The 26,079-nt window shown below is 55.8% G+C and overlaps 2 protein-coding genes across 3 annotated transcripts in view; one reads left to right on the top strand and one right to left on the bottom strand.

Annotated features, from left to right (window-relative positions):
* Positions 1 to 22,440, bottom strand: part of LPGAT1 (lysophosphatidylglycerol acyltransferase 1) — a 98,658-nt gene extending 76,218 nt beyond the window's left edge. For both annotated transcript variants that reach the window (XM_078868022.1, XM_078868020.1), the window contains exon 1: positions 22,189 to 22,440. The gene's annotated coding sequence lies outside the window, so the exon portion shown is untranslated. The remainder of the gene's footprint in view (positions 1 to 22,188) is intronic.
* LOC144941606 (uncharacterized) lies at positions 15,490 to 17,628 on the top strand. Its single transcript, XM_078867927.1, has one exon. It carries the CDS (start codon positions 15,490 to 15,492, stop codon positions 17,626 to 17,628), a length of 2,139 nt encoding a protein of 712 aa, XP_078724053.1.
* Positions 22,441 to 26,079: the final 3,639 nt, after the last annotated feature.

Raw genomic sequence — 26,079 nt, 5'->3', positions numbered from 1 at the left:
TACAAGATACTCGCACTTCGCCCGGGAGAGCCCCTCAATGTTGAGATGGAGGATCCTTGTCCCAAGGCCTATCTGGCATGTTCTTTGGCCCTAAAGAGGGCCATTGGCGTGGCTTGTTATGTTGCTCTGGAGACCGGGAGATCGATGATCAATGTTCGGTCGCTGCGCTGATAGCATTATTCATCGTGATTTCTCACTTAACAAAGTGGCCCGCGTGAAGGTTGCCATCTGTCCACGCCAGCGTGGCGGTGAGGTGTGGGAAGCTGTAAGTCCCACTGAAAATGAACATCAGTGGAGGGATGCAGGCAAGGCCGATGAGTCCGATGCCTTCTACGACCTCCCTTCACAGGTGCTAGCTAGTGAGCCCTCGCGATAAGTCATCCTGTTGGGTGACTTTAATGCCCGAGTGGGAATGACGCATTCACTTGGGCTGGAGCGATTGGAAGGTTTGGCCTAGATCAGCTTAAAAACAACAGTAGGAGGCTGCTAGACTTCTGTGCATCCGATGGGCATGTAATTACCAAAACGCTTTTCCGGCATCTGCACATCCACACAACATCATCGATGCATACCCGGTCCAAGCAAGAACATCTGCTGGACTATATAGTGATGTTTCGATTTAAAGCTTTCGTGACTGCAGGGATTCATCTTCTTGGTTCTTTCGGTAAAGTCACGTAGAAGGGAAGTAATAAAATAGCAAAAATAGTGATGGTTGTTGTGTATGGAGAGGGGTGATCGTGTGTGTGTGTGGAGGAGGTAATTGTGTGTGTGGAGGGGGGTAATTTTGTGTTAGTGCCAAGCACGTTGTACATGTACTATATTCTCTGAATGTGAATGGCACTGTGTATGTACTAATTGTGGACTGGCCACTGTACGTACTGTTGTCCAATCCCTGACCGTGTGTGTGCTCTTGAATGATACTGTGTGTATGTATTATGCTGCTTGATACAGTGAATGTATCCTAGTGTCTGACCCCTGGAGCTGTTTGTGGGCTTGTGAATGTCACCGTGTACGTGCTCGTGCTTTTGTAGTGGCCCACCCTGTGGTTCCCTGTGAACAACACTAAGTGCGCTACTGCCTCACTATGTTTGGAACTCACTGTGTGTGCCTGACTGTGTGCAGTTGGGCCTGAGGGGAGCGGTGGCGCAGTGGTTAGCGCGCTACGCTACGAACCTGGATACCCGGGTCCGATTCCCGCTCACGGCCAACACCAAGTGACGATTATCTGAACCCGTCCTGGGCCTCCCCTAGGTCGACTCAGCCTCAAATGAGTACCTGGTGCGGTGTGTAAATATCGCCACTGGGGAGACAAAGGCGGCCGGGCCTGGTGTTGGCCACCCACCCACTCGTTTGCCGTGCCGGCCTTCATAGGTGCTCGCTAGCAGCACTTGCCCCTACAGTCTGTTAAGGCTATACGGGGATACTTCGTCTTTGTTTGGTTGGGCCTGACAACGTGAACGTGTGCTTGACACATGACGGCGTTTCTGTGCCGAGCACTGTGCCTCTGCGCTTGAATCCAACGTGTTCCTGCCAACGTGAGTGTGTGCCTGCCAGTGTGTGTGTGTGCCTGCCAGTGTGTGTGTGCCAACGTGTGTGTGTGTGTGCTAGTGCTCTACGTGCTGTGCTTGTAACAATACGGTACTGTGTGTGTGTGCCAGTGTGTGTGTGCCTGCCAGTGTGTGTGTGTGCCTGCCAGTGTGTGTGTGCCAGTGTGTGTGTGTGTGTGCCAGTGTGTGTGTGTGCCAGTGTGTGCCAGTGTGTGCCTGCCAGTGTGTGTGTGTGTGCCAGTGTGTGTGTGTGTGCCAGTGTGTGTGTGTGTGCCAGTGTGTGTGTGCTGGTGCTCTACATGCTGTGCTTGTAACAATACGGAACTGTGTGTGTGTGCCAGTGTGTGTGTGCCTGCCAGTGTGTGTGTGCCAGTGTGTGTGTGTGCCTGCCAGTGTGTGTGCCTGCCAGTGTGTGTGTGTGTACCAACGTGTGTGTGCTCTACATGCTGTGCTTGTAACAATACGGAACTGTGTGTGTGTGCCAGTGTGTGTGTGTGTGTGCCAGTGTGTGTGTGTGTGCCAGTGTGTGTGTGTGTGCGTGTGCCAATGTGTGTGCCAGTGTGTGTGTGCCAGTGTGTGTGTGTGTGTGCCAGTGTGTGTGTGTGCCGGTGTGTGTGTGTGCCAGTGTGTGTGCCAGTGTGTGCCTGTGTGTGTGCCAGTGTGTGTGCCAGTGTGTGTGTGCGTGTGCCAGTGTGTGTGTGCCAGTGTGTGTGTATAGCGCGCCGCGCTTCGAACCTGGCGACCCGCGTTCGATTCCCGCTCACAGCCAACCTCAGTGACGATTATCTGAACCGGTCCTGGGCCTCTCCTAGGTTGACTCAGCCTCAAATGAGCACCTGGTGTAGTGCGTCAACATCGCCACTGAGGAGACAAAGGCTGCCGGCTGTGGTGCTGGCCACCCACCCCCTCCGGCGTTCACAGGTGCTCACTAACAGCACTTGCCCCAACAGTCTGTTAAGGCTATACAGGGGGGCCATTGTCTTTGTATGTTCCTTCCAGTGTGTGTGTCTTTGCCTGCCAGTGTCTTTGTGCCCGTCACTGTGTGTGGTTGTGACCAATGCAATGCAGTGTGTGTGTGCCAGTGCGTGTGTGCGCATGCCACTAAAGGGCAACCCAATCTGAAGGACGCCTCCTCCCCCTCCTCTCAGCGTCATTCCTGAGTCCCAGTGAGAGGGGCAAGTCCCTCTCCAGCCTCCCGGGGGAGACTCCCGAGACAAGCAGAAGGAGGGAGGAGAGTGGGGGATGGACGAGGAGAAAAAGAGAGAGCTGAATCCACCCCGGACACACACAACAACAACAACCGCCATTCGCCACTAAGTGGCGACGCTTGTGCCAGGCCATGTGCACCTTGAGGCCACGTGAAGTGTCGAACGCCCACTGGCAGGTCACGGGGCAGACCCAGATTCCACAGGTCGACTAAGACGACTGGCTGATGCACCACCTGTGCCCCCTGCTGTGCCACCTTTCTGTGCTTTAGCCACCCGGCACTCCGCTCGTTGTTATGAACGTCGCTCCTCCGCCCTCCGTTGTTGCTGGAGGACGACTGCCTCCAACTGCCCAGTAGCGTCCTTCACGAGCCTCCTCCACAAAAGCCGATCTTGACACCGCTGGTACCAGTCATTGGCAAGTCCACTCAACTGCACATCCTCCTGTACCACATCACTCTATCGCTTCTCTAGCCCGTGCCGTGCCCATCTAGTCCCCTCGATCCGGCCGAACAAAAGCTGTTTAGGCATGCGGTGGCTGGGCATGCGGGCTATATGGCCCAGCCAACGCAGCCTTGCCTGCCGGAGGAACTCACCGATGGGACTTTGTCCAGATCTTTCAAGGATTTGTGAGCTCCTCACACAATCCAGCCTGGTTAAACCCAGGATGGATCGTAGGCAGGACAGCCTAAATGTTTCTAACCGGCAAAGATGTTCCATTAGGGGAGTCCACGTTTCGCAAGCATAGAGAAAGGAGGGAATGACTGTGGCTGAGAAGACCTAAAGCTTCATGCGGAGCGACAGACCAGGTAGCTTCCACACAGCGTTACGCAACCGATGAAAAGATAATGTTGCTCGACTGATTCGGAGTGAGACCTCTGCTGTTAAACCGGAGCACGTCATGAGCACACTGCCCAGGTCTAGGAAACTCTCCACTCTCTCCACTACTGCCCCATCACCAATTGGGAGTTGTGGGGGTGGAGTGCCTGATGGTACAAAACACTCAGGCAGGTGCTTAGTTTTGGTGGGGCTGATGGTAATGCCCCACCTCTTAGTGGCAAGCTCCAGGTTAAGCAGCAGCGCCTCCAACTCCTCCTCTGAGTGAGCAGCAATTACCAGATCATCGGCATACATAACATGGTTGAGCAATAGGGAGCCATCCCTTGACCGCACCCGGGCATCGATCAGCCTCCCATTGTATCTGTACCAGATGGAAATTCCTCCGGTACAGCTATTGAAGGCTTCACGAACTACGTGGTCAAAATAGATGTTAAATAATGTGGGAGCAAGAGGACATCCCTGTCGCACCCCAAGGTGTACAGGGAAAGGCTCTGACTCCCGGCCACGTAGTTTTACCCAGGCCCGCTCACCATCATGAAGGTCCTTAATGATCGTGAGCAGAGAGTTATGGACTCCGAAAGCACGAAGAACAACCCAGAGCCCAGGCCTACTGATGGTATCATAAGCCTTGACCAGGTCAATAAAGCAGAGATGTAGGTCTCGTTGGAATTACCTACACCTCTGCTGTAGCAGACGGACAGAAAATATAGCATCTGTGCAGGACCGCCATTTCCTGAAAACGCATTGGGGCTCCGCAAGCCTCTCCTCAGCGTGCCTAGCAAAGCGATGTTGAATAATCCTTGCCAGGACCTTTCCCGGCACACTGAGGAATGAGATGCCCCTGTAGTTGTTACAGTCTGTGCGGTCCCCCTTCTTAAAGAGGGGGACCACCAGGGCATCCTTCCAGTCCTGCGGAACCCGTCCAGTGGTCCAGACTGTTGTTATGATGTGCACAAATGCCACCCTCCCTCAGCATTTCACTTGGGAGATCATCTCTGCCCGGTGCCTTTCCTGGTCTCAGACTCTGGATTGCCTTCAGTACTTCCTCAACAGATGGTACCTCAGCCAGCCATTCACAGGGGGTGACTTCTTCTTCCAATATTTGAGGCACCGCAGCCATGGCAGGATCATCCCCAATTTGTCCCACGTTGTTTTCCTGGCTGAGGGATTTCCCCTCCCCCAGGACCTCACATAAATGTTCAGCAAATCTGCAAACCTGTTCCTGGGGGGGTCGGAGATTGGATCACCGTTCTTTCCCCTAATGATGGTAATAGGTGTGGTGCTGCAGGTTACTTTTTTGATGGAATTAAATAGTGATTTGTGATTGCGGGCCTTTGAGGCAGACTTCCATCTCCTCAGAAACCCGCGACCACCACCCATCCTTGCAGCGCCTCACGGCTCTCCGAACCTCCGAGCAAAGGCTGCGGTAAGCCTCCTCATTCTCCGACATAGGATGCTGTAGCCGATGAGAGTGGGCTTGTCGCTTTTTCTCAGCCAGCTTGAACACCTCCTCTGTCAGCCAGGGTCTCTGGGGAGGTCTGGACCGCGTACCCAAAGCAGCCATTGCAGCTGCATGAGCCACAGTCCTAAACCTCGCCTATTTCCCCTCGACATCAGGAGTGGGGGGCGATTCCAAACCAAGCCGCAAGCGATGATGAAAATCTCGCTTGCAACTTTCATCAGCTAGCTGAGACCATGAAACTAAGGGTTTGAATGGGGTCCTGGGTGTACACCCACCACCAGAGTGGAAGAATGGCAGGCGCATCTTACAGATGACAAGTCCATGGTCAGTGGGCAGATCAGCTCCACGGTAGATCCTGATATCAAGGACATGGGCCCGCATCCGCTGTTCTGTCACTATGTAGTCCAGCAGATGTTTTTGCTTGGACCCGGCATGCATCCATGATGTGGTGTGGATGCGCTGATGTCGGTACAGCGTGTTGGTAATTACAAGCTCATAGGCTACACAAAAATCTAGCAGCCTCCTGCCGTTGATATTGAGCTGATCTGGCCCATGCCTTCCAATCACTCCAGACCAGGTGCCAGCATCATGACCAACTCGGGCATTGAAGTCACCCAACAAGATGACTCTATCCCGAGGGGCCACTTTAGCTAGCACCTGTGACAGGAGGTCATAGAAGGCATCTGACTCATCGGCCTTGCCTGCATCCCTCCACGGATGTTCATCTTCAGTGGGGGCATAAGTAACAACGACCACCACTTCTCGCCTCTGGTTGATGCGAAGGCGAGCCCAAAGTAGCCTGGGTCTTACAGCTTCCCACACCTCACTGCCACTCTCCCACGCCCCCTTCATTATTTTATTCAGAAGAAGAGCCACACCCTGTTATTTGGCAGTCTCCTGCCCCGAGTAGAGGACTGTCCACCCCTCATGGTGGCAGGAGCCAGAGTCGGTCCACCGGACCTCCTGAATACCACAGAGATCCAGGAAGTACCGGTCCAGCTCCCGACAGAGGAGTGGCAGCCTCTGCTCCGCAGTGAGCATTCGAACATTCCATGTGGCCACACATAGTGTTTTTGTTGTTTCTGGAGGAGCCCCGAGGGTAAGGATTCAGTCTCCTGGCTCTGCCAAATGGGGTTTGGCCAGGAGACGTCATAGACGCCTGTACCCCCGGGCCCTCCGGCACAAGCTTATTTATTAAAATGTATCGTCGTGGTTTAGTGGTAATTAATTGAAGGTGGAGGGGTTACCAGCCCCTTGCACCCGTCCAGAGCCCCCATTTGGCCACTGTGGTGGTTACAAACGCCATGAGGGGAAAGACCAATCGGAATTGGCCCTCCCCCCACAGCACTGCCCACAACAGCATTGCCCACAACAGCGTTGCCCGTCCAGCACCACGAGGTAGGGGGTTGTTTTGCCGGACACACACACACGCGTTCACCGTGTATCCCCAAAGATACACATGCAGCCCCTATACCACAAGCTTCTGCACACACTCGTCACACTCACTCGCTCACTCACTCTCACGAACCCGTGTGTCTATATTTACACCTCCACACTCAACACGGCAGTCTATAACAAGGGCCACACACATCATGGCAGGCGTGAGGGGAGACGGGCAACTCGAGTATAATTAACATAACTAAAACAGACCAGAGTTTTGTTTGTATGGAAGGATAGCTCTGGTAAAAGGGGGGAGGCGTGTTTAATGTTTGCGCATTTGTAATGCGGGCGTAAACGACCTTCCGGATGTGACGTCACGGGGGGGAGGAGTTACGTCACGTGGGAGAAAGGTTCGGGTCTTTAAGGGGAGAAACCGGAAGAGGAGGGGGGGTTGTTGGAGACTGGACTAGGGTGAGGCCACGCAGGGCGAAGGCTGGGAGGAGTGGCGAGATCGCCACACACACTCGGAGAGAGGATTGGCACCGTCGGCCAGCGGTGACCAACCCAGGGAGCAGCGGCGAGGCTGCAGCGAGAGCAGCCAGAGAGGCTGCACAAAGAGGCAGCAGTGGGACTGCTCGGAGAGGGAGAGCAGTGGGGGAGCTGCAGCGAGGGCAGCCGGAGAGGCTGCGTGAGGAGATCAGCAGCGAGGCTGCTAGAGGCTACGGGAGCGACACGAGGAGACCAGCAGCGAGGCTGTTAGCGACGACGGGAGCGACAGCAGCGTCGGCGCCGAGCGGAGGGTCTCAGAGGGAGAGAGCCGTGTGGGAAGAGTAGACGAACCCGAATAAAGGACACCAAGCCAGATACCGTGGTCGAGTCTTTTATTACACTGGTGTTGGAAGTGTAACGGCATGTCGAAGCAACTAAGAAAAAAGAATATTCCGACGCCATAATCTGCTTCTTCGTCCGACGACGACGACCTTCCTCCTACGAGGGATTCAGCTGCAGTGGTGGAGGAGAGCCCTGCTGAAGCGAGTGCGGGAACGGGAGTTGAAGATGTCGCCGCGTCGGCGGGCCCGTCAGCACCAACGGACGCGGATTTCCGATGGGAACAGATGGCGGAGCAGCTTGAGACTCTCAAGAGCGTACTGGCGCAGTTATGTCACCTCGTCACGCCGAGGACGGCAATGGGGAGAGCTGAGGGTGGTCCACAGGCCGCCGCCTTGCCTTCGCTGTCGACGCCATCAGCCACGCGGCACGAAGCCGCCATCTTGCGCGCTCCGCGGCGGGAAGCCGCCATCTTGACCACGCCGCGGTTCGACGCCATTTTGAACCTACCGCCGGATGAACCATCGCTTGAAGACGGCGTGCTAAGGAGTCGCAGTCGGCATCTTACTACGGTCAAAGAATTCTCCATCGGGGGCGATTGGAGCGCTTTCGCCTGCAGATTTTTGGCGGCGGTACGTTCTGCTAGGTGGACTGACGCTGAGGCTTTGGAAGTGTTGCCGACTCTTCTTGATGACGAGTCGGTCAGATTATTTTGTTCCATAACGGCCGAAAAGAAGAAAACATTACGTGGAGTTTTTGACGAAATGGCGGACGCTTACGAGCCACCTGATGATGCTCATCGCCGATTTGCTCAACGAGAGCGAGTGCCCGAGGAATCGCCGGTGGCATATAGGGGTGCGGTGCTGGAGTTGGCTATGGCCGCATATCCGGAGACGAAGCCTGACCTGCTCGAGCCTCTCATCTTAGGTAAGATGCTCGAGCTGTCTCGGGATCTGGGGATTCCCATGCCTGTGTGTGGCCACGAGAAGCTGACTTCCCGGGCGACAGCAAAATGTCTGGATGCACAGTTTAACCTCCGTCGGTGGAAGCAAGTCGCGGCGTGGACGGGGGGGCCCATCATCGAGGGAGGCGCCTTGGGTTGGGACCCTAAGAAGGCGGTCTACGTGCTGGATGGGGGGGCCCTCAGGAGCTGACGGCCGCCTCTGGTCCATGGTCGGGCCGCGGTGGGCCGGCCCCGCGCGCTGCACCACCGGTACGGGCCCGGCGGGACGCTGGGCTTGCGCTACAGCGCAATGTCGTTGACTGCTTCCGCTGCGGGCGTAAGGGCCACTACGCCAGGGACTGCTGGGCCCGCGTCCCGGGTCCGCCCCAGCAGGAGGCCTCGTCAACGGACGCGCCAAAGAAGGAACCGCCAAGACAGGCAAGTCGGTGCGCACCAGACACCCGGCAAGGCTTTGCACCTCACCCATCACCGTTGTCGTGCGATCCGGGTGTTGTTATTAAGGGGAGGCCATCGACGGGGCCTTGTCGCTCGGTGACGCAGTGGCGTAAATTGGCACGGAGGGTCGTCGCGGCCGCTACGGGTTCGTCCACTGTACCGGGGTCTATACAAGGGGTGGACGTTCGTATTTTGGTTGATTCCGGGGCGTCCGCGACTATTATATCGGATGTCATTTTCCATCTGTTGGGCATCCCACCGGGGGCCGTGCGTCCAGGTTACGGGTCGTGCGTCGCTGCGAACGGGGGTAGCATGGGCATTGTGGGCCAGGTGGACGCTAAAATATCTATCGGGGAAGTGTCGGCCTCAGGAACTGTGTTAATTTCAAGATCTCTGGCAGTTCCTTGTTTACTGGGAACTGATTATCTCGCTAAGATGCCCATTTTGATCAAAATTAATGAGAATTGTATTGAATTGCCGGGTGGCCGTCAAATCTCGTTTCTGCCGTCGCCCTGGGGGCGACCTGCTCCTGCCGCACAGGTGCAAGCGTTATCCGTAGTATCTGTTGACATTCCACCTGGCTCACAGATGCTTATTCCTTTGCGGTATCGGAAGCCCCTGCCTGATCGGCTAGGAGCGGTTGGGGTCTTGTTGTCACCGTCAGCCACGATATCGACCGGATTGGCGCTGGTTGGGGCGCAGACCATCGTTCGGCCGGACCAATTACCCTTTTTGCAGGTGCTCAATGCAGGTACCGAAAACGTGTGTGTCCCGGCTGGTACGGTCGTGGCACATGCCACTACGGCTTTTACGGCACAAGATTGCCTGCACAGCCAGGGCGTGGTTGCTGGTGTTTCCGAGCCGGTAGCTTCGGATAATCGCTGGATTGCCGACTTATGTGAGGAAAATTCTTCCCTGTCCGAGGAACAACGTCGTGCGATTCGTAAATTGTTATTGACGTATTCGGATGTGTTTAGCTCCGACGATTTGGATTTGGGACGCACCTCGTTGCTTTACCATCATATTGACACAGGGGACGCTGCCCCTATTCGGTTGAACTCGCACCGGATGAGTCCGGCTGAGCGAGAACACGTTCGGGGGGCAGTGGATGACATGTTGGCTGCGGACATAATATCTCCATCTAACAGCCCATGGGACGCGCCTGTTGTTTTGGTCAAGAAAAAGGACGGCAAATTGCGATTTTGTGTTGATTTCCGGAAATTGAATAAAATATCGGTGGCAGATGCGTATCCCCTGCCGCGTATGGACGACTCCCTCGATGCCTTGTCGGGGGCTAAGTTCTTTTCTAAGCTGGATCTCTCTTCGGGATTCTGGCAGCTTCCCCTTGACGAGCCCTCACGGGAGAAAACTGCATTCCGTACGCCGCAGGGGTTATTTCAATTCAATTGTCTTCCGATGGGGCTGAATGCGGCCCCTGCCACATTTCAAAGGTTGATGGAACTGGTATTGACGGGGTTGCAGTGGGAGACGTCTCATATATTTAGACGATATTATCGTCTTCAGCCGCACATTTGATGAACATTTACGGCGGTTGGAGGCGGTGTTCACGAGGATGCGTTCCGCGAATTTGAAATTCAAACCAAAGAAATGTCACCTACTGCAACGGTCCGTCCGTTATTTGGGGCATATCGTGAGTGCTGAGGGGGTGGCCACGGATCCGGACAAAACGGCGTGCGTCCGGGATTGGCCAACTCCGGCCACCGTGGGAGATGTACGTCGGTTTTTGGGATTCGCCTCATATTATCGGAGATTCGTTCCAAATTTTGTGACGATCGCGAGGCCCTTGCACCTCCTTACGGGTAAAGGACGAAAATTTGGTTGGGGACCGCCGGAAGAGGCGGCTTTTCAGGGCCTGCGCGATCTATTGGCTACGGCGCCGACGTTGGATTATCCGGATTTCGATCACCCCTTCATTCTTGATACGGACGCGAGTGACACAGGTATTGGCGCGGTGTTGTCTCAGTCTAAAGGGGGTGTGGAGCGCGTGGTGGTGTATGGTAGCCGGGTTTTGTCTCCCGCGGAAACCCGCTACTGTGTCACTCGCAGGGAACTTTTGGCTGTTGTTTTTTTTCTACGCCAATTTCGACCGTACCTGTACGGTCGTTCCTTTATTGTGCGTACGGATCATGCGGCCTTGCAGTATGCTCTTAAGATGGATCAGCCATCTGGCCAGTTGGCGCGTTGGTTGGACACGCTGCAAGAATTTTCCTTCCAAATTCATCATCGGAAGGGGGTGCGCCATGCGAATGCAGACGCACTTTCAAGATTGCCGCAGCGCTCCCCTTGCGCGTGCGCGTCGGGGACGCATAGGTGTACGCCGATTCTATCCCCCCCTCAGCCGGTTGCGTTGGCCGTCGAGAGGCCGGATGCTCCGATGGAGCCGGGTCCGACTGACGGGGTTTTGAATCTGCCACGGTCTGTGTGGATTCGGGAACAAATGATGGATGAGTCGTTGTTGTCCTTACGGAAGCGGTCTGCGGTGGAGAGTGGGGGTCCGGGTACGGATGGGGTGCCGGAAACCGCTCTCCGAGATGGTCTGCTCATGTGGAGGGAAGGATTCCAGGAACGCTGGCGTCTGGTTGTGCCAGCGTCCCTGCGATACGAGTTAATTAGGACTCTCCATTGTGACACGCTCTTACATCTGGGTGTGCAAAAGACCTTATTGACGTTGCAACGTCATTACTTTTGGCACGGCATGGCGACAGATGTCGTCGGGCACGTGCGCGCGTGCCCTGATTGTGCCCGGCGTAAGCCACCTAAACATCCTTATGTGCCGCCTATACAGTCAATTCAGGTGTCTCAGGTTAATGAATTGGTGGCACTGGACATTTTGGGACCCTTCCCACCATCTGCGAGGGGTAATAAATATTTGCTGGTTGGAGTCGAGTACCTCTCCCGTTGGCCGATGGCCTGGCCGTTGCCTGACCAATCGGCCGCGGCTATTACCGAGGCCTTTTTATTCGGGTACGTTATGGACAAGGGTGCGCCGGAGAGACTCCTCACGGACCAGGGCCGAAATTTTTCTTCTAAATTATTGGCGGAAGTGTGCGCGGCCCTTGGGACTAAGAAAGTACGGACATCCCCATACCATCCGCAAACGGATGGTATGGTCGAACGGCTAAATCGGACATTGTCTGCCATGCTGTGCCACACGGTGAGTGAACAACAATCAGATTGGGATCTGCACATCCCTGGGGTGCTTTCGGCGTACCGGATGACGCCTCATGCGGCTACAGGATATTCGCCGTTTTTCCTTATGTATGGTCGGGAAAACGTGCCGCCGATGGATGTGCAGTTGGGAACCGGTGTGAGGGGACCTGGTAAACCACTCCCAGATTACATTCAGGACACCGTTCGCCGGGTCACGGAGGCGCGGGAGGGTGCCCGCGTGGCTACGGCCAAAGCTCAGGCCCAGAACGAGCGGTATGCTCGACGTTCCAAGGGGGAGTGCCCCTGGAAGGTTGGGGACCTGGCCTGGCTCCATTGCCCACAGGTGCGGCCAGGAACCTCTCTTAAATTGCATAAACCTTGGCAAGGGCCCGTCCGCCTCATCGAGGTTCCCAACCCGCAGTCGGCACGTGTTCGGATTGGATCTCGTCGCTGGTTTGTTCACGCGTCGCGCTTGAAGCCTTATGTTGCTCCCCTACCGGATGCGTCATCTCCTGATGTTGCCTTGCCGGGGTCTGTTGCTGCCGACTCTCCCTTGCCTGCGTCCGTTGATCTCGCAAGAGCGCCTCTCGTGCCTATTCCAGACAGACCGGCCGTGACACCGCAGGTGACGAGGGGCCCTGCTCGGGGGGTGCCTGCCAGGACTGCGGGAACTCCGAGCCCTGCAGCCCTTCCGACCCCGCTGCAAGCACAATCGCGGGACACCTCCGGGGCTGAGCCTTCGGGGACACGGGACGTTGGTGGGCCTCCAACAGCGACAGGAGGATTGCGGCCTGTCACTCTTAAAACCCCATCACGTTCCCGCTCTGCGGGAGGGCCGCCGACCGTCCGGGACGGGCCGGCGACCCGCACATGTTCTAAATCTCTTACGTTTCGTTGATTGTTATGTTGTGTTGTTGTTTTACTGTTATAATTATTGCATGCTTCGTGTCCTTTAGTGTGTCAGGGTCAGTTCGCCCGCATTACTGTTCGGAGTTTTGTTCAGCCGAGGTCGGCTGGGTTTTCTCTACGGGGGAGGGTGGTGTAATGCGGGCGTAAACGACCTTCCGGATGTGACGTCACGGGGGGGAGGAGTTACGTCATGTGGGAGAAAGGTTCGGGTCTTTAAGGGGAGAAACCGGAAGAGGAGGGGGGGTTGTTGGAGACTGGACTAGGGTGAGGCCACGCAGGGCGAAGGCTGGGAGGAGTGGCGAGATCGCCACACACACTCGGAGAGAGGATTGGCACCGTCGGCCAGCGGTGACCAACCCAGGGAGCAGCGGCGAGGCTGCAGCGAGAGCAGCCAGAGAGGCTGCACGAAGAGGCAGCAGTGGGACTGCTCGGAGAGGGAGAGCAGTGGGGGAGCTGCAGCGAGGGCAGCCGGAGAGGCTGCGTGAGGAGATCAGCAGTGAGGCTGCTAGAGGCTACGGGAGCGACACGAGGAGACCAGCAGCGAGGCTGTTAGCGACGACGGGAGCGACAGCAGCGTCGGCGCCGAGCGGAGGGTCTCAGAGGGAGAGAGCCGTGTGGGAAGAGTAGACGAACCCGAATAAAGGACACCAAGCCAGATACCGTGGTCGAGTCTTTTATTACACATTTATTTGTGTTAGATTTTCCACAGCGACGCCAAAATGATTCCTGTACTTTCGGGATATAATTCGTGGCATGCGAGGCGTCAGCTGGCACTGGGCACATGCGGGGTGGTAAGGGGGAAATTGTTTTAAAAGTTACACGAGGGTAGAACCCGTTTGCTCTGCAATGGAAGAAATTAAATCCAGCTGTCATTGTCATACTATTCTCACAAACCCCGTACGAAGTAATCTGCTTTATTTTACGCAATAAAACGCAAAGATGATACGTATTGTGAGGGTTTTTGATATTCTCTGAGACGTAAAGAATATTCTGTTCCTGATGACGACCGCTTGTGTTGCAATCGAAACGTCGTGATATTTTATTATATTTGTATTCACTTTATTTTCATTTTTATTATTTTATTGTTATTATGTTTCTATCTACGTGACTTTACCGAAAGACCCATTGAATATAATATTCTGGCAAAAGAAATTACATTCATCGGAGGACATTTAAAAGTTTGTGCGATTTTTTAAAATAACCTTGTCAGTCTTCTGTATGTTATCACTTTTTTCAAATGTTCTTGCTGTGGTTTTCACACCTGATGACGATTGCTTGTGTTGCAATTGAGACGTCGTGATAATTGTATTGTTTTATTAAATCCTTTATATTAAGTTCGCTTGCTTGCTTGCTTGCGTGCTTGCGTGCTTGCTTGCTTGCTTACGACCGTGCAAATCTTTCGGTCGTTTTTTAACCCACTTCCCGTGATCCAATCGAGCTGACATTTTCCACACAGACTCGTTGTGCGAGACAATTAATGTTCGTGAAAAAAAATTCCCAACATTTTACACTTTTTAGGCAAAAAAATTTTATTTTACATATATTCAAACAGAACTCATTCACAGTATAAGAGCCCAGAGCGTAACCTCTACAGGCCGTGGCGGAGTAGTGCAGTTGGTAGCGCCCTCGCTTCCCATGCCAAAGGTCGCGGGATTGATCCCCGCGTCCTCCACAGGCGAATATATTTTTAAATCCTTTATATTAAGTTCGCTGCCACGCATATAAAGGATGTATAGTAAAAAACGTTGTTTTTACGGGTTATACTTATTTTTATTATTTTATTGTTTTATATGTATTATTTTATTTTTATTATTTTATTGTTTTTTTCCCTTCTACGTGACTTTACCGAAAGAACCAAGACTATGAATCCCTGAGGTCACGAAAGCTTTAAATCGAAAAGTCTTCTGTATATTCGTTACTCTCCCCTCTTCGCTGTGCCTGTTGTTGTCTTCCGAACGTCTTCCACCGTTTCAACTCAATTCGATGTTTATTGTTTTTGTTTACACGGAAACTCCCGTTTGGCCAGTTACCCTTCTAGTTTCTGTGGCTAACAACGGAGTTATACTGGTTGGAACCTCCTGGTTACACTAGCCCACAGGGGATTATTGTGTCTGTCGTGCAGGGAGGGGCTGGGTGGAAAGGGTGGGACTGGGTGGGAGGGGTGGGGCTGGGGGAGGAGGGGCTGGGTGGGGAGGGTGGGGAGGGTGGGGGTTGGGAGGGGTGGGGCTAGGTGGGGAGGGGCTGGGCTGGGTGGGGAGGGGCTGGGTGGGGAGGGTAGGGAGGGGCTGGGTGGGTAGGGTGGGGAGGGGCTGGGTGGGGAGGGGAGGGTGGGGAGGGGCTGGGTGGGGCTGGGTGGGGGGTGGGAGGGGTGGGGCTGGGTGGGGAGGGGCTGCTCACCCCGTGGTGCCCTTATAAAACTCAACGTTTAACCTACTCACGCCGGCTTGTGCCCGCCCTCATAGTCGGGCATTTTTGCGGAATACACCACGCCGCCGTTGACCCTGGCCATTGACTAGGGGTCGGCACGGTTTGGCTCAAACCACCAAACCGCGGTTTGAACCGAACCAAATCGGTTTGGTTTGGCTCTGTTTGAACTGGTTCGGTTTGGTTTGGGGCTACGAAAACCGACTCGGTTTGGCTCGGACAGGGTGGAACCGGCTCAAACTAGTTTGGTTGGTTGTAAAGGCGACACGAAAGGACATGCTGTAGTTGCCTTTGCCTGCGAATTCACTTTGCAATTGCATCTCCATGGCTCGAGCGGCTCAAGACGGCGCCATCCCCGGCGGCTCCAGCATCACAAGGTATCTCATCCACGACGTGGAAGAGACCAAACACGCCGGTAGCGACGAGGAGCCGATGGCGAGCGAACGTGAGAGCCCGGACGCCACGCGCGGCGACACGCGGCAGAGCCTCATGCGCACCCTCGGCGCCGCAGCGCTGCAGACCGCGACGCAGCCCAAGCCCAAGAAGGCCCGTGTGTCCCGAGCGCTGTGGCACGACGAGTACTTTGAGACGAGCCAGGCCGCGGGCGACGTGCAGAGCCGGACCTGCAAGATCTGCACCCTCCAGTACGCGGGCTCCACCTCCTCGGGCACCCGTATCAAGCATCTCAAGACCCATGGGATCGTCGACCCCGAGTCGCCCACGGTCGTCACGTCGCCGCCGACGGGGAAGGGTTTGCTCGTGCAGTCCAAGATGGCCACGCCCATGTCAGCGCACGCGAGCAAGGCCATGGACAGCTTTGTCGCCGAGTACATCGCGACGAGTGGTCTAGGCCATAAACACGTAACATCGGATCCCTTTACGACTCTTCTTCAACGAGCTGCCCCGGGTTACGAGCCCAAGTCTGAGCGCACGGTCAAGCGCCGCATGCTCGAGATGTATGTCGTCCTCAAGCTACTCGTGCTACAGTACTTTACTACTTTTGGCTCTTGCGTCTCCTTGACCTACGACGGTTGGACAAACGACGCCATGACCGGCTTCTTCTCGGTCACCCTCCACTGGATGGACCCGGCGTCGTTCTCCATGTGCAACTGCATCATTGACTTCTTTTGGGTGGCCCCGGGCGAAGGCGTGGGCAAGCGCATGGCGCAGCGCCTGCACGAGCTGCTCGACGACTTTGGCGTGTGGCCGCGCCTGCTCGCCGTCGTCACCGACAGCGGTTCTGACGCCGTCGCATCCGCCAAGTCCCTCACGCTCCTCGAGGGGAGCAACCTGCGCTCGACGTGCTGCTTGCGGTGCATCGCGCACTGCGTCAACCTCGGCGTCAAGGCCTCATTCGGCGCGTTCGAGACACTGCTGCGCATCCTCCGCGCGACGCTCGGCGCTATCCGCAAGAGCAAGACGAAGAGGGCGGCCTACACGTCGCTCGCGCGGCACTACCTCAAGTGCCCGCTGCAGCCGCCTTGCCTCGACGTGGTCACACGTTGGGGTAGCACGTACGTGATGCTCACGGCGTCGCTAAGGCAGCGCCAAGTGATCGACGCCATCTGCCTTGAGCCCGGCTGGTCGCGGAGCCAGGCCGGCTTGTCGGACGAGCAGTGGGAGCAGGCGGCGCTGCTCTGCCAGTTCTTGGAGAAGCCGGCGGCCATCTCCGATGCCATGGGCGCCGAGGAGTACTGCACCATCTCGAACGCCATCACGGCGCAGGAGGCTCTCTTGAGCCACTGCATGACCCACCGCCCGAGTCCTCATGTGGTCGTGAGCTCGGCCACCGTGACCATCTCCGACTACATGGTCAAGTACAGCGACCTTCTCTCGTCCGAACCAAGCCGCGTCGCCCGCTTTCTCGACCTGCGCCACCCCAAGCCCGCGGCCTCGAGCACCGAGTACAGCAATATCAAGGACATGATGACGGACATTCTCAACCAGCGCTACCCAGCGTTGACGACGGACGCGGCGCCGAAGGCGGCGCCGCGTGGCGGCATTAACATCCTCTTTGACATGGTCTACGCGCCCAACGCTCACGACGGCGCCGCCTCCGAGGTCGACCGCTTCCTGCTTGAGCCGACTCAGGACCTGAGCATGGATGTCGTCGAGTGGTGGAAGCTGTACGGCGGCAAGTACCCGCGCCTACGACGCGTGGCCCTCGACTATTTGCCTATCCCGGCGTCGTCCGTGCCCTCCGAGAGAGCAAACTCGGCCGCCAAGCGCTCCTTTCTCGACCGACCAAACCTGCACAAGTGCACGTTCAAGGCCGAGATGTGTGTGCGCTCGTGGGCGCGGATGTTGCCTAGTGTTGGGGTTTCACTGCCATTGAACTACCACACTGCGTTCAAGGACATTGGGCGTGCCAAGCTTGAGGAGATGGCTGTGGACGACATCGTCGTCCAGTACTTGCTAGTGAATCTCAATATGAAGAAAGCCTGCGTAGAAATTAGCGATTAATACACTTGATATTTGTATTGAATGCGAATATTGTTTGCCGCGCATCTTTTCGGTTCAAGCCAACTCAAGAGGTTTGGTTTAGCTTAGTTTGGTTTGGTTTTGGTTTGGTTTGGTTCAGTCGTCGCTGGTTTGGTTTGGTTTGGCTTGCTCAATTTGAAACCAGTTTGAGTCGGTTCAAACCGTGCCGACCCCTACCATTGACCGAGCAACCCAACACGTTCCTGCCAGCTCCCTCCGCAGGAATGTGTTTGTTGGGGTGGAAAGGCGCGCAGCCAGCAGCCAGCCAGGGAACTTTACTTCAATGTTGTATTTGTTCTCATTTAGGTAATAAAAAAACCCCAAACAATATACCGCAATGCTGAAAATGTGCAATAACAGTGGAACTCCTCATTCAGCGTTCGACCTCTCTTAAAATTTTTTTTTTTAAATCGCGGATAAGAAAGGTTTAAATCATCCTATTTGCAAATATACCACGCGGGTCGGCGTGTTTTGGGTTTCGGGTGATTGACGATGGTGTTTGGTTTACATTACGCGGTGTTTTAGGAGTGTCTAACGGTATTTATAGATATCTGTCAAGAGTTTGGGTGTTCCCCGGTGTTTGCGGTGTTTAAACGGTGTTAATATCGGACCTAAATAGTAGCACACACGCGCACTGGAAGGCCGGCATCACACACACACACTGGCAGTAGCCAGACAGACTGACTGCACACACACACAGTCACTCACCACACACACACAGTAACTCACCACACACCACACACATTTACTCACCACACACACACAGTCACTCACCACACACCACACACACACAGTCACTCACCACACACCACACACACAGTCACTCACCACACACACAGTCACTCACCACACACCACACACCACACACACAGTCATTCACCACACACCACACAAGCACAGTCACTCACCACACACACACACAGTCACTCACCACACACCACACACACACAGTCACTCACCACACACCACACACACAGTCACTCACCACACACCACACACACACAGTCACTCACCACACACCACACACACAGTCACTCACCACACACCACACACACAGTCACTCACCACACACACACAGTCACTCACCACACACACACACACATAGTCACTCACCACACACCACACACACAGTCACTCACCACACACCACACACACACAGTCACTCACCACACACACACACACAGTCACTCACCACACACACAGTCACTCACCACACACCACACACACAGTCACTCACCACACACCACACACACACAGTCACTCACCACACAGTCACTCACCACACACCACACACACACAGTCACTCACCACACCCCACACACACACACAGTCACTCACCACACACACACAGTCACTCACCACACACCAGACACACAGTCAATAACCACACACACGGTCACTCACCACACACCACACACCACACACACAGTCACTCACCACACACACACAGTCACTCACCACACACACACACAGTCACTCACCACACACCACACACACACAGTCACTCACCACACACCACACACACAGTCACTCACCACACACACAGAGTCACTCACCACACACCACACACACAGTCAATCACCACACACCACACACACAGTCACTCACCACACACCACACACACAGTCACTCACCACACACCACACAGTCACTCACCACACACACACACACATAGTCACTCACCATACACCACACACACAGTCACTCACCACACACCACACACACACAGTCACTCACCACACACCACACACACAGTCACTCACCACACACACAGTCACTCACCACACACCACGCACACATACCACGCACACACACACACAGTCACTCACCACACACACCACACACACAGTCACTCACCACACACCACGCACACACACACAGTCACTCACCACACACCACACACACACAGTCACTCACCACACACCACACACAGTCACTCACCACACACCACACACACACAGTCACTCACCACACACCACACACACACAGTCACTCACCACTCACCACGAACACACACACACAGTCACTCACCACACACCACACACACATCACTCACCACACTCCACACACACACACAGTCACTCACCACACACCACACACACAGTCACTCACCACACACCACACACACAGTCACTCACCACACACCACACACACACAGTCACTCACCACACACCACACACACAGTCACTCACCACACACCACACACACAGTCACTCACCACACACCACACACACACACACAGTCACTCACCACACACACACACAGTCACTCACCACACAGTCACTCACCACACACCACGCACACACACAGTCACTCACCACACCCCACACACACACACAGTCACTCACCACAAACACACAGTCACTCACCACACACCAGACACACAGTCACTCACCACACACCACACACACACAGTCACTCACCACACACCACACACACAGTCACTCACCACACACACACAGTCACTCACCACACACCACACACACAGTCACTCACCACACACCACACACACAGTCACTCACCACACACCACACACACAGTCACTCACCACACACCACACACACACACAGTCACTCACCACACACACACACACACATAGTCATTCACCACACACCACACACACAGTCACTCACCACACACCACACACACACAGTCACTCACCACACACCACACACACAGTCACTCACCACACACACAGTCACTCACCACACACCACGCACACACACCACGCACACACACACACAGTCACTCACCACACACCACACACACACAGTCACTCACCACACACCACACACAGTCACTCACCACACACCACACACACACAGTCACTCACCACACACCACACACACACAGTCACTCACCACACACCACACACACACAGTCACTCACCACACACCACACACACACAGTCACTCACCACGAACACACACACACAGTCACTCACCACACACCACACACACACAGTCACTCACCACACACCACACACACACAGTCACTCACCACACACCACACACAGTCACTCACCACACACCACACACACACAGTCACTCACCACACACCACACACACACAGTCACTCACCACTCACCACGAACACACACACAGTCACTCACCACACACCCACACACACATCACTCACCACACTCTACACACACACACAGTCACTCACCACACACCCACACACAGTCACTCACACACACACACACACAGTCACTCACCACACACACACACACACAGTCACTCACCACACACCACACACACAGTCACTCACCACACACCACACACACAGTCACTCACCACACACCACACACACACAGTCACTCACCACACACCACACACAGTCACTCACCACACACCACACACACACAGTCACTCACCACTCACCACGAACACACACACACAGTCACTCACCACACACCACACACACACAGTCACTCACCACACACCACACACACATCACTCACCACACTCTACACACCCACACAGTCACTCACCACACACACACAGTCACTCACCACACACCACGCACACACACACATTTACTCACCACACACACACACAGACACTCACCACACACACACACAGACACTCACCACACACACACACAGACACTCACCACACACACACACACCACGCACACACACCACGCACACACACCACGCACACACACCACGCACACACACCACGCACACACACCACGCACACACACCACGCACACACACCACGCACACACACACCACGCACACAACACCACGCACACACACCACGCACACACACCACGCACACACACCACGCACACACACCACGCACACACACCACGCACACACACCACGCACACACACCACGCACACACACCACGCACACACACCACGCACACACACCACGCCACACACACCACGCACACACACCACGCACACACACCACGCACACACACCACGCACACACACCACGCACACACACCACGCACACACACACCACGCACACACACCACGCACACACACCACGCACACACACCACGCACACACACCACGCACACACACCACGCACACACACACCACGCACACACACCACGCACACACACCACGCACACACACCACGCACACACACCACGCACACACACCACGCACACACACCACGCACACACACCACGCACACACACCACGCACACACACCACGCACACACACCACGCACACACACCACGCACACACACCACGCACACACACCACGCACACACACCACGCACACACACCACGCACACACACCACGCACACACACACCACGCACACACACCACGCACACACACCACGCACACACACCACGCACACACACCACGCACACACACCACGCACACACACCACGCACACACACCACGCACACACACCACGCACACACACACAGTCACTCACCACACACCACACACACACAGTCACTCACCACACACCACACACAGTCACTCACCACACACCACGCACACACACAGTCACTCACCACCACACACCACGCACACACACATTTACTCACCACACACACACAGACACTCACCAGGCACCACGCACGCCTCCATCGCGATGTCCCGTGCCCGGTGTACGTGCCGAGCGAAGCTGCTGCTGCTGCTCCTGCTGCTGCTCCTCACTGCTGCCACTGCTACTGCTGCTTCTACTGCTGCATGTCTCCACGTCTTTTGTGCTTCTTCGTTGGGCCCGTTGCCGCAGGCGCGCGTCTCACGCTGCACACACGCGGCACTGCGCCCGGCCCTGGCGATGACCCCACGCGGTGTCCCGCGACCCACAGCCATCTGTGGGGGGCACCCCCCCCCTGCACCCCCCCCCCTGCACCCCCCCCCCCCCTGCACCCCCCCCCCTGCACACACCCTCTGCACACACCCCCCCCCTGCACCCCCCCCCTTGCACCCCCCTCTACACCCACCCATACACCCCCCCTGCACCCCCCCCCCTTGCACCCCCCCCCTACACCCCCCCTGCACCCCCCCTTGCACCCCCCCCCCTTGCACCCCCCTGCACCCCCCCCTGCACACACCCCTTGCACCCCCCCTTGCACCCCCCCTGCACCCCCCCCCTATACCCACCCATACACCCCCCCTGCACCCTCCCCTTGCACCCCCCCTACACCCCCCCCCTGCACCCCCCCCCTTGCACCCCCCCTGCACCCCCCCCCTATACCCACCCATACACCCCCCTGCACCCCCCCCCTGCACCCCCCCCCCTGCACCCCCCCCTACACCCCCCCTTGCACCCCCCCCCGTACACCCCCCCCCCTGCACTCCCCCCTGCACCCCCCCTGCACCCCCCCCTGCACCCCCCACCCCCCCCCTGCACCCCCCCACCCTGCACCCCCCCTTTGCACCCCCCCTACACCCACCCATACACCCCCCCCCCTGCACCCCCCCCCCCCTGCACCCCCTCCCCCCCCCCAGGGGGAAGCCGAGGAATTCCCCTCCGAGCGTGCCGCGTGCGAGATGTCCCTCCGCCAGGGGGAGCGGTGGCGCAGCGGTTAGCGCCACTGCGCTCGATGAAAGCCGGCGGCGGTGGCAGTGGTTGGTGGGGGTGAGGTTGTTGTTGTGAGCCGAGTTCAGTCCCAGCAGCTCACGAGCGAATAAAACAGTGGCGGGGGGGGGGGGCGCGAATTCGTTCGACTTGGTCGTGTGCCCAGGGTCAATTCGACGTCCAAATGAGTAGCCTTGGGGCGTTGTGTAAACGTCAACACCGGGGATACAAAGACGGCCGACGGGCGTTGCATCCTCATCCTCTCTGCCGCCCTGCCGGCCTTAATGTCGGTGTTGTACCAACAGCGGCCAAAGGCTGCTGATATCCGACGTGTGGGGGGTGGGGGTCTCTGTGTTTAATCTTTGCTCTGCCACTGGGGGGAGCTGCCGAGCTGCTGAGCCTGGCAGCTTGGAGTCGATCGATGCGCGTTGATTCCAAATGCGGGATAGAGGGAGAGAGAACACCCACAAACACAACAACAACAACCGCCATTCGCCACTAAGTGGCGGTGACGTCACCACGACGCTTGTGCCAGGCCAAGTGCACCTTGAGGCCACGTCAAGTGTCGAACGCCCGCTGGTAGGAGGTCACGGGGCAGACCCAGGTGCCACGGGTCCGACTGACCGAGATGACCAAGATGACTGGCTGATGCACCACCTGTGCCCCCTACTGTACCAACTTGCTGTGCTTTAGTCACCCGGCGCTCCGCTCGTTGTTGTGAGCGTCGCTCCTCCGCCCCTCCGTTGTTGTTGGAGGGCGACTGCCTCCAACTGCCCAGTAGCGTCCTTCACGAGCCTCCTCCACAGAGGCCGATCTTGACACCGCTGGTACCAGTCATCGGCAAGTCCACTCAGCTCCACGTCCTCCTGTACCACATCACTCCATCTCTTCTCTAGCCCGTGCCGCGCCCGTTTAGCCCCCTCGATCCGGCCGAACAAAAGCTGTTTAGGCATGCGGTGGCTGGGCATGCGGGCTACGTGACCCAGCCAACGCAGCCTTGCCTGCCGGAGGAGCTCACCGATGGGACTTTGCCCAGATCTTTCAAGAATCTGTAAGCTCCTCACACAATCCAGCCTGGTTAAACCCAGGATGGATCGTAGGCAGGCCAGCCTAAATGTTTCCAACCGGCGAAGATGCTCCCTTAGGGGGGTCCACGTTTCGCAAGCGTAGAGAAGGGATGGAATGACTGTGGCCGAGAAGACCTGAAGCTTCGTGTGGAGCGACAAACCAGGTAGCTTCCACACAGCGTTACGCAACCGATGAAAAGATATTGCCGCTCGACTGATTCGGAGTGAGACCTCTGCTGTTAAACTGGAGCCGGTCATAAGCACATTGCCCAGGTATGGGAAACTCTCCACTCTCTCCACTACTGCCCCATCACCGATTGGGAGTTGTGGGGGTGGAATGTCCGATGGTACAAAATACCCAGGCAGGTGCTTAGTTTTGGTGGGGCTGATGGTAAGGCCCCACCTCTTAGTGGCACGCTCCAGTCTCAGCAGCAGCGTCTCCAACTCCTCCTCTGAATGAGCAGCTATTACCAAATCATCGGCATACATAACGTGGTTGACCAATAGGGAGCCATCTCTTGATCGCACCCCGGCATCGATCAGCCTCCCATTATATCTGTACCAAATGGAAATTCCCCCGGTACAGCTATTGAAGGCTTCATGAACTACGCGGTCAAAGTAGATGTTAAATAATGTGGGAGCCAGAGGACATCCCTGCCGCACCCCAAGGTGTACAGGGAAAGGCTCTGACTCCCGGCCACGTAGTTTTACCCGGGCCCGCTCACCATCATGAAGGTCCTTAATGATCGTGAGCAGAGGGTCAGGGACTCCGAAAGCATGAAGAACAACCCAGAGCCCAGGCCTACTGATGGTATCATAGGCCTTGACCAGGTTAATAAAGCAGAGATGTAGGTCTTGTTGGAATTCCCTACATCTCTACCTCCTCGCGGTGCCGGACGGGCAACACTGTTGTGGACAGTGCTGTGGGAGGAGAGCCAATGCCTCATTGGCCTCTCCCCTCATGGCGTCTGTGACCACCACAGTGGCTAAACGGGGGCTCTGGACGGGTGCGAGGGGCTGGTAACCCCTCCACCTTCAATTAATTACCACGAAACCACGACTTAAACATAAACACAAACACACACACAAATATACACAGACAAATACACACACAAATACACGCACACAAATACACACACACAAATACACACACAAACACACACACACAAATGCACACACACACAAATACACACACAAACACACACTCAAACACACAAATACACACACAAACACACAACAACCGTCATTCGCCACTGAGTGGCAGTGACGTCACCCACGACGCTTGTGCCAGGCCATGTGCACCTTGAGGCCACGTGAAGTGTCGAACGCCCGCTGGCAGGAGGTCATGAGGCAGACCCAGCAGGTGCCACGGGTCGACTGACCGAGATGAACACAAACACACACACAACTCCAGAGGTGACACACACACAATGACGTCACGCACCTAAGGGGGCAGGGGTCAGACATTTGTGACGAGGGGGAGGGGGGTTTGAGAAATGTGACGTCACATTAAAATGCGGAACTTTAAATAAATATAGACAACACGTTCTAATTAATTAAATATACTTTTCAATAAATGTTTTCCCCTACAACATCAGAGTGCAGCGGCACATTAAATACGCACTACAATGACAATAGTTTAAAGCGATTTGAAGCATGTTTTATTTGGGGGAGTCTGACTTTTTGTGACGCCGTGTGACGAAGGGAGGGGGGGGGTCAAAAATCGTCCAAAATCGCGTGACGTCATTTATGGACGACCCCAGAGAGACACAGAGAGATGAAATAGAGACAGAGCTGAGATAGCCAGAGAGATGAGAGAGACTAAAAGATGACAAAGACGAGAGAGACAGATAGAGACAGAG

Source organism: Lampetra fluviatilis, chromosome 25 (genome assembly GCF_964198595.1).
Source record: "Lampetra fluviatilis chromosome 25, kcLamFluv1.1, whole genome shotgun sequence".
Taxonomy (NCBI): Eukaryota; Metazoa; Chordata; class Hyperoartia; order Petromyzontiformes; family Petromyzontidae; genus Lampetra; species Lampetra fluviatilis.
This window is presented reverse-complemented; position numbering and strand designations above follow the sequence as displayed.